Source organism: Odocoileus virginianus, chromosome 25 (genome assembly GCF_023699985.2).
Source record: "Odocoileus virginianus isolate 20LAN1187 ecotype Illinois chromosome 25, Ovbor_1.2, whole genome shotgun sequence".
NCBI lineage: Eukaryota > Metazoa > Chordata > Mammalia > Artiodactyla > Cervidae > Odocoileus > Odocoileus virginianus.
The window spans coordinates 9,911,090-9,930,620 of NC_069698.1; the positions used below are offsets into that span (position 1 = coordinate 9,911,090).

Consider the following 19,531-nt stretch of genomic DNA (forward strand, 5'->3'; position numbering starts at 1 on the left):
ACATGTGGAATATTAAAAAATAAAAAAGCTCATATAAAAAGAGAACAGATATGTGGTTACCAGAGGCAAGAAGTGGGAAGTAGGAGAGCTGGGTGAAAGCAGTCAAAGCTACAAACTTTCAGCTAAAAGATAAATAAGTAGTAAGGATGTAATGTACAACATGATGATTGTAGTTAACACTACTGTCTACTTGAAAGTTATTAAGAGCATACATCCCAAAAGTTCTTATCTCAAGATAAGAACTTGGTTTTGAAAAACCAAAAACTTTTGGTTTCCCAGGGAAACCAAAACCTTTATAACCATATGAGGCGATGGATATTAATTAAGTAAACTTACTGTGAGAGTCATTTTGCAACTTACATATGTCTAGTCATTATTCTGTACACTTTAAACTTATATAGTGCTGTATGCCAGTTATACCCCAATGAAACTAAAAAAAAAAAAAAGAGAGAGAGAGAGAGAGAGGAAGAACAGCAGGAAATGTGCAAAAGCTTACTACAAGCTCACAGTTCCACAGGTCAAATGTCTGGGTGGGTGTGGCTGTATTCTCCGTATGGAGCTTCACAAGGACAAGCTTAATAGTCAACTGGGATGAGCTCTTATCTGAAGACTCTGAGGAAGAATCTGCTTCCAAGCTTATTTAGGTTGTTGGCAAAATCCATGTCCTTGGGCATGTGAACTGACATCCTGCTTTCTTTCTGGATATCTAGAAATTACCTGAATTTCTTAGCTTGTGGGCATCTTCCTGTCTTCAAAGTCAACAACTGTGGGTTGAATCCTTCTTAGACTTAGAATCTCTCTGACTCCCTCTTCTGTGACCAGCCAAAGAAAACTCTAAGCTTTTAAAGTGTTCAGGAGCACTAGGTGAACAGTCTCCCTAGTTTAAGGTCAACTGATTAGCAACCTTAATTACAACTGAAAAGTTACTTTTGCCACCTAACATAATATAATCACAGGCGTAACACCAAGGGCAGAGGTCATGGGCATCTAGAATTCTGTCTACCATACTGACGCTTCATTTGTCCAGCATTACTTACCTTCATTGTATTCCTAATGATAGCATTCATTCAAACAGTTTTAAGATGTTTTTAAAAACAAATGCTGCTAGTCAGCGATTCAGAGTCTACTTTCCAGGTTACAATTATGAAGACCAGAATAACATTAAACATATCAGATTTAAGGTTATAGGAACTCAGTGTAAATTCCAAGAGTTCAGACATGAGAGAAGTCAGTATGACCTGGGGAAAGTTTCATAAAGGAAGTGGCAGTCAAGCAGAGCTTTCATGGATGCACAGAATTCAAGTAGGCAAGAGCATGACTACAGACAGGAGTAAACAAAGCCTCTGATGAACAGCAAGGAGACCCACCTGATAGCTTTTGGAGAATAACAGAAGATAAGGTTAGACAGCTGAGGGAAGTTAAAGTAAGATGGCTTTGTGAACAAGGACAAGAGTTTGCACTTGATTTAGTGAGCAACGCTGAGCCTTTGAAAACTTTTCAAGTTTCTGTAAGAGTATACTGAATGGTTGGAAATTTGGGGATTGGTGAGAAAAATGAGATCAGAGAAAGAATAATTACAAAGCTATCAGGGACAAAAATTGCTGATCTATTAGAGATACACACTGACTTTCTATGATGAGTGTAGTCGGCTTTAACATACTCCAGAAAAAAATAAGGGGGAAGAATGGCAAAATACTTACAATTGGTGAAGCTTTCTGCCAGACATGAGTGTCCAATATAATATTCTCTCTACTTTTGAGCATATTTGAATTTTTCATAGTAAAATTAATTTTTTAAGTCTATTGTAGTAATCCGGGAAAATCTAAATATGGGTGGTGGCAGGGAAGATACAAAAAAAATTGACTAATTCAATATACACTTGACCTTGATAACAGATTTGATATAACCATTGAGGGACAAAACAGAACTGATTCATTCTATAGCTTTGGAAACAGAATAATGGCATAAAAGAGAACCTGTAACTGTCTATACATTCCTGAGCTTTAAACAATGCACTTCACCAACTTGTATGATTGGAGTATGCATGGAAATTAATAAACAGTGTAAGTTAAATTTCTGTCTATAGATCTCTTTCTCTGTCTTCTGCACCACATGAAAAAACTGGACAGATTTTCACCAAATTTAGAGGGTCTGTTTGGAAAAATCTACCTGTCTAATATAGCCCTATTTGCTCTACACAAAAAATCATTTTGTGAGACCCTAGATGAGTCTCATTCATTTATTTTTATTCTTAAAGTAATATAGTATATTATTTTTCAACTTCCTACAAGCTGAGTCCAGAAATTTACCTTTTTAAAAAGTTTTCCAGAAGTCTGGGAAGATTTGCATAGAACCCAAAAGGTTCAAATGCTAGCTTGTTTTCCCAAGGAATGTATTTAAAATTTTATTCAAATAGACATAAGAAGTTACACCAGACAAAATTGCTGTCCTTAATATTAATAATTCTCACTTCCATATATGCAAGAGCCTTTTAAAAAGGATAATTCTTTGACAATTTTAAAGTAACTCTGGAAGGAATACTTCTTGGGAATAGTGGGAGAGAGATAGACTTTTTAAAAAATGAATGAAAGTGATATCCAATGTAAAAAACATTTGGAGCCAATCTGAAAAGACAGATCTCAGTGGGCAGGCTTGCACTGGAATAATTGCCTGAACTGAAGAAACTTAAGTGCAGAGCGAGGAACACTTCACCTGCAGGGCAGTGCAGTACCTGGGGCTTTCAGTGGAGCCGGTCGAGAGGGATCCCATGCTTTCACGCAAGTACTTAAAACTAAAATCCTGCCTGAGAAGAGACACTGGCTGCACACATAGAGAGAAGGCCATGTGAATTAAGATACCACGAATTAAGAAAATAAACAGCAATTTCAAACTTATGCCCCAAATCAATTAAGCTAAGACATCTAGTAGAATTTCACAACCTGAAATGTGTCCCTATCGTCAAGCCCAAAGATACTAAGCTGTTCCAACAAGAAATGCATGCTGGATCTAATTACCAAGTCCACAGAATCCTTTTCACTTAAAAAAAATAATATTTAGGCCTAAAAAAGTACATTTCAGTGGAACTTGGCCAAATGGATCAATATTTATTTCCTGAAACCATGGCTTTCCTTGAGTTGAGTCTTCACTTTCAGGTCTGCAGTTTCCAATGAGTGCCTACTTTGGTATTATCATTATAAGGTCAGTTGATCTAAAATATAGGCATTTTGTGATCGTTGCTTCTCACATGGGCAACTCTAGGTAGTGTGATCCGAGGTGGAGAGTAGCAGGTTTATTCATACATGTGCCAGAGGGTAGAATGACTAATGATCGTCAGAGAAGATTTGTTCTAAGTTTCAAACAATGAAAGTTCTTTAAATCATTACAATAATTTTTAGAATTTTATCTCAGTAATTATTTTATGGTTTCTATTAAAGTTTACCAATGGTAAATGAGGTTCCTGATCAATGCCAGGCGTTATAGGTAATAAATAAAATGGAGATGATGTATCATCCATTAAATCAGTAATTATGTGGAAGAGATCCTCACAGATTCTGAAGACAAACTACAGGATTGCTCAAAAAGAGGTATTCTTCTTAATCACTTTGAGAGAATAATAGCTAACAGAAAAGAATATAAAGCTTCTTTTGATAGGTTAAACTTAGCGCCCCACCCCCAAGAAAGATATAAACATCATAAACCTCAGAACCTATGACTATGATCTCAACTGGAAAAAGTCTTAGCACATGTAATTAAAGAATCTCAAAATGAGGTCGTTACGGATTATCTATCTGGGCCTTAAATCCAATGACGAGTATCCTTATAAGAGACACCCAGTGGACAGCGCAGGGATGGGAGAAGCCCCTGTGAAGACGGAGGTGGGGACTGGAGTTACCCTGCCACCCGCCAAGGAACCTGCGGGGCTGCCAGAAGCTGAAAGAGGTGAAGGAGGACTCTCCCCTACAGCCTTTGGAAAGAGCGTGGTTCTGAGAAACCTTTGTTTCAGATGCCTGGCCTCCAGAACGGTAAGAGAATCAATTTCTCTGTTCTGGTGACTTAAGCCACCAAGTTTGTACTTTGTTACACAGTCCTAGGAAACAAATACACCTACGAATTAAAAGCCAGATGACCTCAGAAAAGTGTTTTCTGAGAGCAAAAAAAAAAAACCAGTTTAGCTGACTCCCGATCGCTCCTTCAAAGCTAGTTTCTATAACACAGGATCCAACACGTCTGGCACATAGCAAGCATTCATCGGTTTGCCACCTCATCCCCACAGGCATTTCAGCAACCCATTCTGTTACCACCATATAGCTATCGCCCAGTCACAGCTACTCTCCAAAATCTGCATTTCCTAATTAATTTAGACTAAACTGGGCACTAGAATCATCTTCACTCGTACGTGCTGGAAGCCTTAAAAACCCTGGAGATTCTGTTCAAGTGTGTCTGGAGCAGGGCTAAGGTATTTGCGTGATTAACAAGCTTCATAAAAGATGCTGATGTCTTGGGTGGCAAAGACTGAAAGCTTGACAACCTCAATGCCCATCAACAGAGGAATGGATAAAGAAAATGCAGTACATATAAACAATGGAATACTGTGTGTGTACTCAGTCCTGTCTGACTCTTTGCAAACCCATGGACTATAACTTGCCAGGATCCTCTATGGAATTTTCCAGGCAAGAATACTGGAGCGAGTTGCCATTTCCTCCTCCAGGGGATCTTACTGATGCAGGGATCAAACCCACATTTCTTGCATATCCTGCATTGGCAGACACAATGGATGATCACTCATCCATTAAAAAGAATGAAATAATGACATTTGCAGCAACTTGGATGGATCTAGAGATGTCATACTGAGTGAAGTAAGTCAGACAGAGGAGAAATATTGTATGCATCCCTTACTTATGGAATCTAAAAAGAAATGATACAAATGAAATTACTTACAAAACAGAGACTCACAGAAAACAAACATGGTTGCTAGGGGGAAGGATGTGGGTACAGGATAGGGAGTTTGGGATGGACATGTAAACCCTGCCGTATTTACAGTGGATAATCAACCTGGACTTTACTGCGTATCTCAGGGAATTCTGCTCAGTGCTATGTGGCAGCCTGGATGGGAGGGGAGTCTGGGGGAGGATGGATACATACATATATGTGTCGCTGCATCCCTTTGCTGCTCACCTGAAACCATCACAACGCTGTTTGTTAACCGGCTGTACCCCAATACAAAACTAAAAGTTTAAAAACAAAAAAAGACTGAAACCCTGAACCTAGGGCATTTAGCAGCTGGGCTAGCTGCCTGGTATTCTTATCCCCAAATCTTCTTGGGCTTATAGACAAGGAGAATAGTGTGATGGAGGGACCAGGGGATAAAGGGTTGGAGGACAAATGACACATGTGAAAAAGCTAGACACACTTTGAGAGTGATCTCCACTTAGTCCTCCAGGAAATGTGTCATCCATGCGATGTTTCTGAGTCTACCCAGACACCAAGGGTGGAATGAGGGGGCTGAGAAGATAAAGCTAAACCAGACTTGGTGCACAGCTGAAGAAAAACGTCTTTCAGAATTAAATCATAAATGCCACATGAAAAAATGTCTGTACACTGAGGTATAAAATATAGAGAAAATATAAACCAAAAAGGAAGCCATGAAATTAAATTCGATTTAAGAAGTATTTATTGAACGGGTCCGACGTGTCAGATACTGTGCTAGGTGTGAAGCCTCTGATAAGGAGTAAGATGGTCCCTCCCCTCCTGTCAAGGACAAATCCTGAGCACTAGCAGGAAAACCAAAAACCCAGTCATCTGGTTGCAACTAATGTATAAAACCTTGTACCTGGGCCATATCTCAGAGAGACCAACAAGAACTTAGTCACTGAAGTTGGTTTCTCCCTGGAGTCATGTTAACATGATAACAGAACAGAGCTGATGTTATCAGAAAATGAGTCAGTGGTACCGAGTTCAAGAAGTTGACATTTACCAAAAGTTAAAGTAATTTGATTTCAGTGTTGACCATCTGGTGATTCATGGGGTCGCAAAGAGGCAGACACAACTGAGCGATTCAACTGAGAGGAATTTGAGGAAATTCTCCACTCCTGATTAAGTAAAAATATAGAAAGGATATTAAATGTGACTTATTTGATTAACAAATAGAGCTGGAAGATTTGGTCTCTGATACTTCAGGGAATTCCTTAGTGAAACACCAAACTACAGTATTAGAATTAATCCCTTGCACAGGACTGATTTTTTTTTTTTAAAGAGTGCCAGCTATGCCCTTTTCATTAATGTATCGATATCATTGTTGTTATACGGCTGAGTTAAGTTAGAAGTGTGATAGTCGTTAACTCATTAGTATTTTATGTTAGTACTTTATGTCTGGCTTGAAACACCAGTTCCCCCCAAAACCCATGAATCCCAAGCAGGATTGACATACCTTCACTCACTCATTTAACCAGTATAAGTTCCTACTCTATGCCAGGCACTTTGCTGGGCACGGAGGGTGCAGCAACGAGCTCGTAGTCTTGGCTTCCATGGGGGTCACTCTTTAAGGAATATTCCATCAAGAACCACCCTCTATACCCATACAGCCGATATCTGATAATCAATTACAGCACCCTCTCCTGCCAGAGCCCCTAGACTGCCTAAAGATCTGTCTCAATATGCTATTCATATTACCAGTTGGAGGTAGAACACAAGATGAGACTTCTTGGCCATCCAAATAGCTTGGCTAGCCAAGCTACACTGAATCTCTCGTGGTTCCCCCAAATACTGCCTTGGTTCATGTCGTTTGCTGTTTCATTCTCCTCCCTCTCCGCTTCCATGAACATTCACATTCAGCTCTTCTGAAAATACAGCTCAAATGCTCTACCTTGAAGCCTCCCTAGTTCTCCCCATTCAGATATGAAGTTTTTCTCTTTGAATCTTTGTATTTCTTCCTCTTTTTGCTAATCAAGTAAATGTCATGTCTCCTACATATGTATCTTAATTATTAAGAAATGTCTTTGAATACCTCAAAATATCTATCAGACAGCTTTGCACACACAGATACACAATCACATGCTTGCTAAGTACTGTTTCAGTTAATTAATTTGTGTGTATATGCACATCATATTCTCAAAGGAGGGTACTAGATCTAGAATGCATGTGCAGTGATTGACTGATGTTGACAGACATTGATGCATCTGTTCTCACTGATCAAAATGACATGTTCGGAAAGGGAGGGACCCCATTTACTGCTATCCCCACATTTACATCTCCCAGAATGATCCTGGTAATCTCCAAATAGTTTTTTCTATGCTCCCACAAAATAAAGTACGAAAGTCATAAAGACTTACACTTTTTAGCACATAAACTTCTAAATGATCAACAGTATCTAGTAAACATCCATGATATTTTCAGAACCTAGTAAATCTCTACTGATGAACTTGACAAAGAGCTTTTTCATGTTAAAGATTATGTAACTAGGAAACACACTCTGAAGAAAAAAACCCAAATTAATATATATTGGCTCATTTAAAGGTTTTAGATTAGTGAGTAACAGCTCTTTTCAACCTTGGGAAATATATATAAGGTCTAGGGAAAGAAAATTCACATCCTTAAGAACAGTATTATTCAATTAATGTTTATTTAAAGCAATGTATGAGTATTTCCATTGTGAATGGACAGATTCACATAACAACCATACTTTCAGATACCAAATAACCATAACTAACTTTTGTCCACAAGACATACTGGGTCAAACAATGTGATCGATCCAAAGGTTATCTATTTTAAAAGGATTTAAGTACTTAACTACAAAGATGATTAGTCAGTCAATTGCTTATGACACTTCTCATTTAAAAGAAAAAAAGATAGAGGTTTTTCATAAATCAAATTTATTACCAAGAATTAATGTGCAATCAAAGCCAAATATGTTCCTCAGAGTATGCAAGAGATAAGCAAAATAATATTAATATAATTAAAGTTACTAAAAAACATTTTTTTCTGAACGGTAATATAGAACATCTTGGTGCATTATCATTATCTGACAACAGAAAACCAGTAAAACATGTTTCAATACTGACTTTCTGTTGTTCTTATAAAGTCAAAACAAAAATTCCAACAGAGCAGGAAGTCAAAATTCTAGAAAGTGAATCTTAAAGAGGTGTTCTCTTTAATAGCATGCAGTTCCCTACAAATAATACATCTCATCTGAAAGCATGCTTACAAGCCAGAGCTCTGCCAGCCACTAAGGGAACAATTCTCCATCTGTTTCATCTACAGAGGTGGTGCTTACACAGCTCCTTTGAAGGCAAATAATTTTTAAAAACAGTGAAAATCCACTTGCTTTTTTCTATTTTATTGATATACACATTTCAAATGTGGTCATGTTAATGACCATATATGTAAAATATTTTAAAAGACAAAAATAAAAATTATATACAATCTTCAAAGATCAAACTTTAACCATGGTACCTTTCATCCAGTCCAGTTACTACAGATACTTTCCAACACCGGTAACTATCAGGTACTGTATGTATCAGGCCAAATGAAGCCTCAAGGCTATGTCCAGATTTACTTTTTAACTTTCAAATGCTTTCATTTTTCTTCAAAAAAAAGTCAACGATTCTCCTTTTAAACTGGCGATAGCTACATGAGTAGTACCTGATACCACAAATCAGGGCCAAAAAGCTACTGTTAATTGAAGTCGATTTTACCATAATTAAATTCAGATGTCTAGATCCCAGATACCTGGGCATGAAATATTAAAATCTGCCAAGAGGAATTAGGTATTTTTCTCCTTTTCTTTTAACATAACCCACTATATAATAGTGAACTAAATATGTTTGTTTCATAGAAACAACTTACATTTGCCAATACAAAGCAAATGGTCTATGTACAGATACAATAGGACTGCCTAACTGACAGTGAGTATTGCCGACCAGGCTCCAAACCCAGGGAGCTAATACGGTGGAGCTCTCTGCTGAATGGACTTTCCCTTCAGGATACGTCGGATCTGGAAAGGAAACCAACAGGATTTGTGAGGTTTCTTTTTTACAATCAAAGTACCACCTCCCAACAGGATGTGTCAAGATTTTAAGGGGACTTGAAAAAAAAAAATACTACAACTTCTTTTAAGGTTCACTACAGCTCTCCTATAGTGAGCTTCGAGTACAAGAAAGTAAAGCATCTCCAGGAAAAAAATCATCTGAAGCTGAACATCTCATCTCCAACTGGTTTTAACAAAGACCTATATTCCTTTCCTAATCTTCTGTTATTTGTGAGAACATGTAAAACAAGGCAGTAATCATGATTATAATATCTCACCTACCTTGATGTCAGCCTCAACTAAGAACCCAGAGTCTTTCTTACAGATATAAGTAAATTATAATGTCCTTCGAGTCAAGATAGCTATCAAGATAGCCAAGAATGAAAGTATCTGTGCATGACTATATGGATCACAGGAAAGCCCCTAGGCTCACTGAGAGTCTAATCATTGATTTTATACCCCAGCCTGACAAATTTTATCATGTCTCTCAGCCCACAGGAGATTAGAAGCAACAAATTAAAAGAAGGAAGATTGGAGTGAGGGATGCAATTGATAGCTACCAAAAGGAGACACAACGACTGTAGTCTGACAACAAAAGCACAAGGAAAAGATCCTCTCTCCAAACAGAGAGAAACAAAAATACAAAAGCAGAAAGAAGAATAATCTGAGAACATGTATTTACCAAAGAGTTAAGCAACTTTGCAAGCTCGATACTCCCTGAGAACATCACTCTACGAATGCACACCACAAACAGTGAAGCAGAAGGTAACACTTAGGACTCTGTCATTTACTATTTAAGGATGGTTCCTGTGCCTGGAACCACTCTGAATCTCATTCTTTCCAGTTTAACCTTCATTCTGCAAAGTTTTCCTGACTATTAGGTGGTATAATATACCACTACAAGTTATCAAGAGATCACTACAAGTTATCAAGAGATCACTACAAGTTATCAAGAGATTTGTTTTCAGCAATCAAGAAATCTACAAATATGAGTTACTATAACATTGTGGCCACAATGGGAGCTGTAAATCAAAGAAAAGGCTAAATTGCATTCTGTATATTTTATTTTGTGATTATTACAATATATAATGACCTACAGCCACAATCACCTCATTTCCTCCAGGGGAAAAGTTTCATCAAAAACCTTTTAAGTTCTTAAAGAGTCAGCTCTTATTATCAGGAAAAGTTTAGTCATATGAAACTGTTCAATCTCCAAACGTAATATAGAATCATATGATAAGTAAAGCATAATTCTATTTAAAGTATGAACTATTTCTAGGTTCAAAATTACATAAATAACTTTCCCACTTTTTACTTAGGATCAGTTAGCAGACAGAAATCATTGTTCACGGCTAACGTTTACTGAGCACTCAGGTGTCTGGACGTATTCTGAACACTCTGCAGATACTGACTCACCCGATACCCACACTATTTGAAGGCTCATCACTTACTCACAAAACTAGTTTCTATCTCCTCAGTGTCTACAGGAACCTTGCTTCCTCCTCTTTCATCAACTGCCAGATGTCAAACCATTCTGACTTAGTTCAAACCTAAGTTTGTATCTTGGAAGAAAAGGAAAGACTGCCTGACTTCTAAGCATTTGGGGTCCACGGATACACCCTTATATGTCTTACTCTTCCGTTGGAAACAAAGCAGTTGACTCCAAAGGGCAACAACGACAACTGCTGAGACACACGCGCCGACAGGGCCCACCTGCAGAGTGCCAGCTGGCCCACCGCTCTTACGCTTCAGGACAGACAGGGCCCACAAGTGCATCTTTCCCTTCTGGGGCCCTCACCTGTTCTCCCACAGGGCCATCAGGAACCAAATGCACTGGCTGTTCGTTCTCCAAGTTCCGAGTACTTGGGTCTGCTCCCTTCCTCATCAACAGGCGGACTGCATCCAGCTGCGTCACCCGATACTGCAGGCTGGCGGCGACATGGAGGGCGGTGTTCCCATTGTAAGCCTGAAGACCAAGAGAAAGGACACCCGTGAGGATAGGAGACTTTCACAAAAGCAGCTCATAAGCTTGAAGAACGTATAAAGAAGGTCATTCCAACTCTTGTACAGCTCTCGAGTATTCCTAAAAGTACCTTTGCATTCACAAAAGACAGGCAGCTGGGCAGCTCCAAAAAGAGGCGAATGAGTTCCAGGTTTGCTTCTTCAGCTGCCAGATGCAGGGCGGTACGGCCACTTTTACGGTCCTTGTCAAAGGCAAGAGGCAGGAGAAAATGAACATCTGACACCACACCCTAGACACGCGCTTCTCACCCAGTCTGGCCTACATCTGACTCACCCGTGGAGACTCCCTTGAAGCACTCCCTTCTCCACAAACCCTTCTTTCATTCCAAGCTCCAGGAAATCTCATTTCTCCTTTGAAATTCCCTTGTATTTGCCTACATGCCTCTTATCACATCTACCCTTATGCACCAGGTGGCCATAAAATGTAGAAACAGACTACACTGTTTTTATCGAGTGCAGTAATATAGTACAAGAAACCATTTACTGCGTATCTGCCTGTGTTTCCAGGTGGCCATCCTGTAGACTTACAGTTAGCTATCTCTCTCACCATTTCTACTAGACAGTAAGCTCCCCAAGGACCCAAAGGGCTTATGATTTAGGCATCTTCCCGTAGAGCCCCTAACTCAGTGCCTTGCACATAGCAGATATTCAGTAAAGAAACCTCAGATTTAAAGATAACAAAATATTTTCCAGTTTAAAAAAACAGAAGATTAAGTCCAGATTCCACAACAATGAAGAAACCCCTACGAAATGCAATGCCTTTATTATCTATGTATGACAACTGAAGCCAAGACGAAAATATCAGTTTCAAGCATATTCTTTTCCTTTTCAAATAAAGACTACTTCATTTCACAGCTGAACGATTTTCTGAATAATAAGCCATAGATTAAACACAAATCAAGAAAGCAAATGAGGTGACCTTTTAAAATCTAAACTCCTTAACTATCCATGCATTGCTACTCACTCCATTAATTTTTTTAAAAGGGGGAGATAAAATAAAAAGAGGAAAAAGTTTTAATCTCTACTTGGGAACAAGCTCTTCTGCTATAACCACTTCTCTCCCACATTCCATGTCTAAACTCTGCTGTGAATTTACCTTAGCTTCCACTGCTGCTCCCATTTGAATCAGACACTTAATTGTATCAACTAGACTTTTATTCTTCAGCAAAAGCTCCTGAACTTCAGGTGAGTGGGGCTGTTGATTTCTCTGGAGTTCGTGCACCACGGCATTGTGGGCCAAGACTGCGCAGTGTAGAGGGGTCAGGCCTAGAAAAAAGTTTAAGAAAGCAGAGATCAAGCCTCCCATCAATTCTTTTAGTTGTTCTGTAATTACACACCTTGGGGGTAGCATCTATGTGACCTGTGTATGGGCACCACAAGAACCACTAGGGAAATCTGAGGATTTCCTCCATTGGGTCTTAGCGCTAACTTTACCTGTAGAATATCTGAGCTTTCATTAACTCCCTTCCTTCTTGGTATTGAACTTAATGCCCTTGGAACTACAGGGCCCCGCTCTCTGAATGCTTCTTCACCCAGTAACATGCCCACTGCTTACCATCATAATTAGTTGCCTCCAGATCCACAAACTGGTTGCTCCCTGCTGCTCCCTTCTGAATTGCCTGCGGGATTTAAAAGTAGACATTTAACTCAGCACAAGACAAGCGCTCCCAAATACTTATCTACAAGTGTCCCAAGACAGGACCAGGTCCACTCAGAAGACAGTATTGCAACAGGCAACCTGCACCCAACTTCTGATTTCTAAGCCCTACCCCTGTGGCCCTGTGGTCACGGGAGCCTGGCTTGCTGCCTCTTACCTGAAGCACTTGGGAGTGGCCCTTCTCCGCACACACGTGCAGGGGTGTTCTCCCCCAGCAGTCAGTGGTGTTCACCTGCGCCCCGAGGGTCACTAGATCCTGCACGATGAGGTGCTGATTGGCGGCCACTGCTACCTGGAAGGCACTCTGTGGACATGCAGAGGAAAAAAAATATATGTTTTGAAAATTATAAAACTATCATAACAAGGAATATGAACCTAAACTAGGACTGAAGGGGAAAAAACCCAAAGAGAAAAAATAAATCCTATTAATAAGCTGTAAGATACTGTAATACAAGGAAACTAAAAATCAGCTTAGGGTGAGGCTTTATTACACCTCATTAAGTCTTTGGTCAAATGACTACAAAGTTAACGTTAATAACTTCAAGGTTGGCAGTGACAAAGTCAACATCCCAAAGTTAATATTAACTCAACTCTTTTGGTCTGGAACTCTGAAATGATCTACACTGGAATACGAGACCAGCTATCATCTTGACAACACCTTTGCCATTTCCCTCCGTTGAGATACTTACCTGGGGGAGGGGAGGAAGGCTCAAGAAGTACTGAAGCCTCCTGTAAAGACTTCAGTACATTGAAAGCAATTTTTCTCCAGTTAAAAAATTAATTAAAAAAGAAAACATCCTCACCTGTCCATTGTGCTCTTTAATATCTAGCATGTGAAGCGCATTCATCTTTCTTGCAAGGACATAGGAAAGAGCCCTTCTCCCTTGGGCAACAGCAATATGCAGGAACCTGGGGGAAAGAAAAGGAAAAAGAGGTAAATTATTTCTGATTTCACTGAGCTCATCTTTTAAAAAAAATTCTTCCTTCAGCCCCTTTCTTGATGTGCTGGTATACTCAAATGAAACAGCTGCTACTATTGCTGTTCCGTTGCTAAATTGTGTCTGACTCTTTGTGACCCCATGGACAGCAGCTTGCCAGGCTTATCTATCCTTCACTATCTCCTGAACCCCATAAACAGTATGAAAAATGAAACAGTACAGAGCATAATTTGTCTTTTCTGCTATGCTGACAATACCTACCTGTGTTACAAGAGGAAGTAGGTTATCTAGAAAGAAGTACGCCAAGTACCATGTTGATTGCATTAAATCCAACATTTTTAATGTTCTTAAAAACCCAATGGGGAAGATAGTACCATTTTACATGCCCAGAAACTAAAGTACAGAGAGCTTAAACAATTTGCCCAGGTTCACAAAGATGTGAGGACAGATCCATACCAATCTACAAATCAACTCACAGTTGATCATGACCAACCAACTATGATCTAACTGACTTTGCTCTACGGACATAATCTGTGCTAATCTTTCAAAACCAATTATTCAAAGAGGCCAAATACATTTTTATTAATTTGGAACAGGTAATTTGTTCAACCAGGAAAAAAAAAAACAAACCCATAAAGAAAACTCTTCTTTGAAATATGAGCTATCGTTCTGCCTCCACTAGTCAACTAGATTAGCCAATCATTTACTCAGATCTAAATTGGCATACCCCTGTGCTCACCATGGCCAACAACCACGGCTTACCAAATTAGCTCAATGACATAGAAGGATATACTTACGTGTCACCATCTGCATCCTTTGAAAGAAACTGGTCTTGGGAGATATTCGCCAATTTGTTTTCTTCCTGCTCTACTTGCCACTGAAAAAATGATTTCCCTAACTGTGTGGTATTCATAGGATTTCCGCAAAGGTTCGGGAAGGGCAGCGGTGTGCTTAAAGGGGTAGAGCCTGTACCCGGCCTTGCCAGGGCCTCACAGGCGCCTGGTGGCATCAGGTTGAAATTCTGCAGGTGGGTGTCAATTGGCTGCTGAACGCTGGGAACAGTCTGAGGGGGAACGGCAATATTCTCAGATTCCCGGGGATCACTTAGGAGGGGTGCAAAACTCTGGTCCAGGCAGAACTGTGGTTCTCGACCAAACAAGTGTGGCTCATAGCTGGGGGACTGGGCAGTTCTGGAATAAGGGCTGTATTCCAGGGCTGGACAGTGGGCGTAGTGCTGGGGCGGCGGCTGCACGCTCTGGTTCTGTGGTGAATACTGGTACACGGGAGCCTGATCCATCACGTGTGGGGAGCTGCCGACTTGGAAGGGCTGGTATTTCTGAGGTGGAGAGAAGACCGGCCCTCTGTGGAGCTCCTGACACTGCTCGTGGGGGGACCCCTGAGAGGCCTCCACGGGGCTCATCCAGCTAACTTGGACAGTGTTCAGGGAAACCGGGCTGCGTTCGTTCTTAATGTTGATAATGTTCTGAAGCAGATCGGCACAGCTGTCCTGCTTGGAGTCGCTGTGATGGGCATCTTCCATGCTCTCTGCAGGTGTGGGTGTTTGAGGCGGTGTCTGGAAAGCAAGAAAAAGGAAGTTGCACATTCTCTTCCAAAATTATTACAAAAATAATTTCTGAAGGGTATTTAGAGGAAAACAGTGAGATACATACCAAAAACTGGGTATGTAACAAAGCTGATCTTTTGCAAGCTGGTCCATCAGACAGAGGATCAGAGCCTTTCCTTTTCCCACTATATGATACTGTGTTCTTCAAATCTGTACCTGAGAAAGGAACATGGAATCTATGATCATTTTACTTCACAAAATCTTGCCCCTAATCACAGTATACTATTTTACCCTAGAGCCCCCAAAATATAAATAGAGGTAACCCTTACCTGTGAATTGCTCTCTGTTCACACCTTGGTTCTATAAGGGAAAAAAAAAAGTTTCCAATTTAGTGTGTGATAAATGGTTTCCTGATTAACATATATCAATAAACAGATATCTCTACCACTCTTTGTGGTTTGCCGTGAACCTACGCTACACCAGTCTAACAGTATTTCTTTTCTATGTTAATTTCCATCCTACCGTACAACTTCCTCCATTTGCATTTTCACCTCGTTCAACTTGGGTCAAGACAAAATTAATAAGGCCACTTAAGTTTTCCCTTTCTCATCAAAATGTTCCATTTAACTGAACCACATTAATTTCCTTACCCCCAACTTGCCTTCATTTACACACTCATTAAATCTCTCTTGCACACCTGCCAAGTACCCAGCGCTGGGCCCAGTGACAGGAATCGAGCAGACAGCAGGACAAACATGCTCTCTGTCCTTTGTACTCTGTGGTCCAGGAAAGTAATAACCCTAACAGACTAACCTCCCTGCCACCCAACCCAAAACAAATAGATTAGGTGCCACCTTAAAATCATCGACAGCTTGTCCGGAAGCCTTCTGTTTATGACTTCGGATGTGCAACAGGAGTTCCTTCACCGAGTTCTTCACACGAACACCTTGAAAGGGTCCTCTCTGCTGCCTTACAACCCCCATATGGGGCTCAACTGATAAAAACAAAAACATATCCCAAGTGAGTGTCTTCAAAGACATGAACATTAGTTAACTTCAAACGCACAGCTGTCCAACGTGATAAAGTTCCTAACTGACAAGACCACAAAGCCTCTTCAATTCACCCCGACCAATGACCTTGCAATGTCAGCCCCCAGCCCTATTGAAGGATTCTACGTTGCCTGATACCTTTCCCCACCAGTCACCCTAAGGAATTAAAGCTCATAAAAATGTCATTTCAGGGGTCCCCAGAAACAAGGGATAAACCCAAATTAGTTCTCTGTCTCTCAGCCCTAAATACGCATGAGAGAGGATTGCAGATTTTGCCACCCTGACTCTCATAAATCTGTAATTATTCTAGATTTTTTAAAAACCTGGAAGAGCAAAAAAAATAAAAGAAAAAAAAATCTGGGAGAGCAATGGCTAAATGATGAATTTTTAGCTTTCCAAACCAAAGGGTTTCTGTCCACACAGAAATTTTAAAGTCTATCAATTCCACTCACCTAAGAAGGCACAAAACAATTTACCAAAGCCTAACAATTAATGTCTTAGTTTATTACTTCCCTCAGTTCAGCTATGCCAAGAAAGTTGCTTTAAATTCACTAAGCTTAAACACATTTTCATATACACACACAGGATTTCCCCTCACCGACTGTTTACGGAATTGCTCACATAGGCCTTCTAAGTAAAAAGGAAATAATCTCATTTCATATTTAAGCTTCAAATACACTTTAAAACGTAGCACATGAGTAGAGCATTCCACTCTGACCACTACCATGTCACAACCTCTTGGGATGAGTTGAACACAGAGTAAACACACACAGATCAGGAAATGAATAAGCAATTACATTGAGAGTAGAAAAAATAAAATGGGACAAGAAACAAAGCATAATTTAAACATATATATATATATATATGTATAATCAAACATACGAGAGAAACAACTCAATGATAGGGTAAATTAAACAGCTAGTTTTACGTTTAAGTCTAGAAATATCTTGCCAGAATCTAACACAGCATCTCTCTGGAATGACAGCAGTTAATAACTTAACGTCACAAGGAGAAAAATTCAGTTTCAGAAATCCCCTATGGTAAACCAAAGAACTAGTAAAATAGTTTCAGCCAGATGAAGGCCAAATGAGGAGAGGGGGAAAGGTTTACATAAACACACAATTTTGACATTTACTGCACACTCAAGATACAGAAAGCATTTATAAAGTCGAGCGGTTTGAATCACTTTTTTAAATGAAAATGACAAATCACACTTTAAAACGCAACCAAAACAGGAATGGCTAGCAGCGAGGAACACCTGAAAGAGAACGTTCTTTAAAACATGCTGATTACATTTTCCAAAATGTGAGATTATCTAGACGTTCTTTGGTTTACCCACAGTGGCATCCTGTTTTCCCCCAAATTATGCAACTCCGTTCATTAAGAAAAAAAACTAACAATTCACAGCGGACGACCGGAAACATTACGCCTTTCTCTGCTACATACAACTCAACCACTCTAAAGCACAGAAAACAAAAACAAGACCGCAGAAATTCGGGGCGGACTTCGGAAAATCAAACTCAAGGTGTACGTTGGTTCAGTCCAGCTTCATCTCACATCTTGATAATATCCGTTTCTTTTCTTTATAAAGTCCTTCTACGTAAAAATTTTCACAAATAACGTACGTAGGAAGAAATAAATCATGACCTTCAACCTTGCACTCAAACCCTTATCGCTCGCTACAGCCTTTCCCTAAAACAGTCACGAGAAAAAGGTACACCTACATCGGCTCCAAAACCTCGCCATAGTATATGGATTATAGCTTAATAAAGGTGTTTTTTAAAAGAAGAAAACAGAGAAAAGCCAACGTGGTCCATTTCTACACCCCCCACCCCCATATCAGAGCCCTGTGTTTCCAGCTAACAGGCCAGCCGATGGCAGCCGGATTCACAGACGGTCAAAGGGCATCGAGGGATACTAAACGCCCAGCACAGGGCAAGGCATCCAATCGTGGCCTAATGACGACCAGTGTGATCCTGTACCGCCGCTAAGGCAGGCGCAGAACCCCGCTAAACTCTGGCCGAGGTAATTCACATCTGGGCAGCCCAGACCACCCCCCTCCCCGGGCGCGGGCCGACGGGGGTCCGGGGGTCGCCCCGCCGGGGCCGGTGGGTACCTTGCAGCCGCTCGGCGCGGGCGCCGCCTCTCGGCCGGGACTCCACCGCCCCGCAGGAGGACACGGACGAGGCGGAGGAGAAGTCGGAGGAGTCAGAGCCCGGCGAGCCTGGCGCCGAGGGCCCAGACGCCGAGCAGCCCCCGTCGCAGGCGCCGGGGGCGGCGGCGGGCGGCGACGGGCCGCAGAAGTAGGCCAGGTTGAGCGGGCTGGTCATGAGGCCGCAGTCGCCGGCAGCGTCCAGCAGCCCCTCTCCGCCGCGGCTGTCGTCCAGCAGCTTGTCCACGATCATGCTCCCGGGCTCGGCGCTCGGGGACCCCAGACAGCTGCACCCCCGGCTCGCTGCGCGCGGCTGCCTCCCGCTTGTGGCTATGGCACTAGCTCTGACGGGGTCGGGGTGTCGGCGGGAGGACGGCGCGGGCACGGGCGCGGACCCGGAGCGCCCCACTATTTAACCGGCGTTCGAGACCAGGGGCGGAGAGACGGGGTCCCCGCCTCGCCGGCCTCCCGCGCCCCGTGGGGCCATTGGCGGCGTCGGGACCGCCTCCCGGCCCCTCCTCCGGATGCACCCGGTTTCCAGTAAAATGTACAGGATGAAGCAATGTGTGCCCTCCGCCCTCGCCCCGCCCGGCCGGTTGTTTTCCTGCCCTTCACCTAGAAACCCGGCCGGGGGGCTGTCTCCCGCCTTCTGGCCCTCGTCCCCTGCCCTGGGGGCCCCTGCCCGGGCCGCCCGCGGAGAGATGCGCGGACCGGCTCTGCCTCGGCGCGCCCCCGGCCCGGCCTCGGCGCCGGGGAAGAGGGCGCGCGACGTGGGCCTGGCCCGCAAAGGGGGGCTAAGAGGCAGGAGGCGGCGTTGGGAACTGGTCGGCCCGGTTCCGCGGAGTAGGAAGTGCTGGAAGAAACGCGCCACGCAGCCCTCCCGCCGCCCAGCGCCCGACTCCGCGCCAACCCCAACCCCGGCGCCTCCGGGAGGTGCACACGGGCCCGCCTCTGCTCAACTTAGCGTTTGCCAACATGCCTTTTGGCCGGGTCTCCAATCCCAAACGGAAAGAGATGTTGAAGCCATTTTTCTGTCCTCAAATTATAATCTGGGCATTTTTGGTGCCGACTGGGAATAAAAAGCATTGGCCTACACTCCTGTATCCTTCAATCCTGAGACAAAGACG

The 19,531-nt window shown here is 42.0% G+C and overlaps 1 protein-coding gene across 1 annotated transcript; it reads right to left on the reverse strand.

Annotated features, from left to right (window-relative positions):
- Positions 1-7,599: 7,599 nt before the first annotated feature.
- NFKBIZ (NFKB inhibitor zeta) lies at positions 7,600-18,799 on the reverse strand. The gene is made up of 12 exons (XM_020902952.2): positions 18,369-18,799; positions 16,058-16,197; positions 15,533-15,563; positions 15,310-15,419; positions 14,437-15,212; positions 13,505-13,610; positions 12,859-13,005; positions 12,600-12,663; positions 12,141-12,310; positions 11,116-11,226; positions 10,821-10,988; positions 7,600-8,989 (listed from the first exon to the last, which is right to left on the reverse strand). The coding sequence occupies exons 1-12, from the start codon at positions 18,655-18,657 to the stop codon at positions 8,936-8,938; spliced, it is 2,166 nt and encodes a 721-aa protein (XP_020758611.2). The 5' UTR covers positions 18,658-18,799; the 3' UTR covers positions 7,600-8,935.
- Positions 18,800-19,531: the final 732 nt, after the last annotated feature.

Bases quoted from the DNA above. Each gene is read 5' to 3' on its own strand.
- NFKBIZ (XM_020902952.2), bottom strand. From the start codon at position 18,657: ATGATCGTGGACAAGCTGCTGGACGACAGCCGCGGCGGAGAGGGGCTG. The intron at 13,611-14,436 runs GTAAGTATATCC...TCTTTCCCCCAG, and splicing joins AAGGATGCAGATGGTGACAC to GTTCCTGCATATTGCTGTTG. The intron at 12,311-12,599 runs GTAAGCAGTGGG...ACTTTTTTCTAG, and splicing joins GGAGGCAACTAATTATGATG to GCCTGACCCCTCTACACTGC.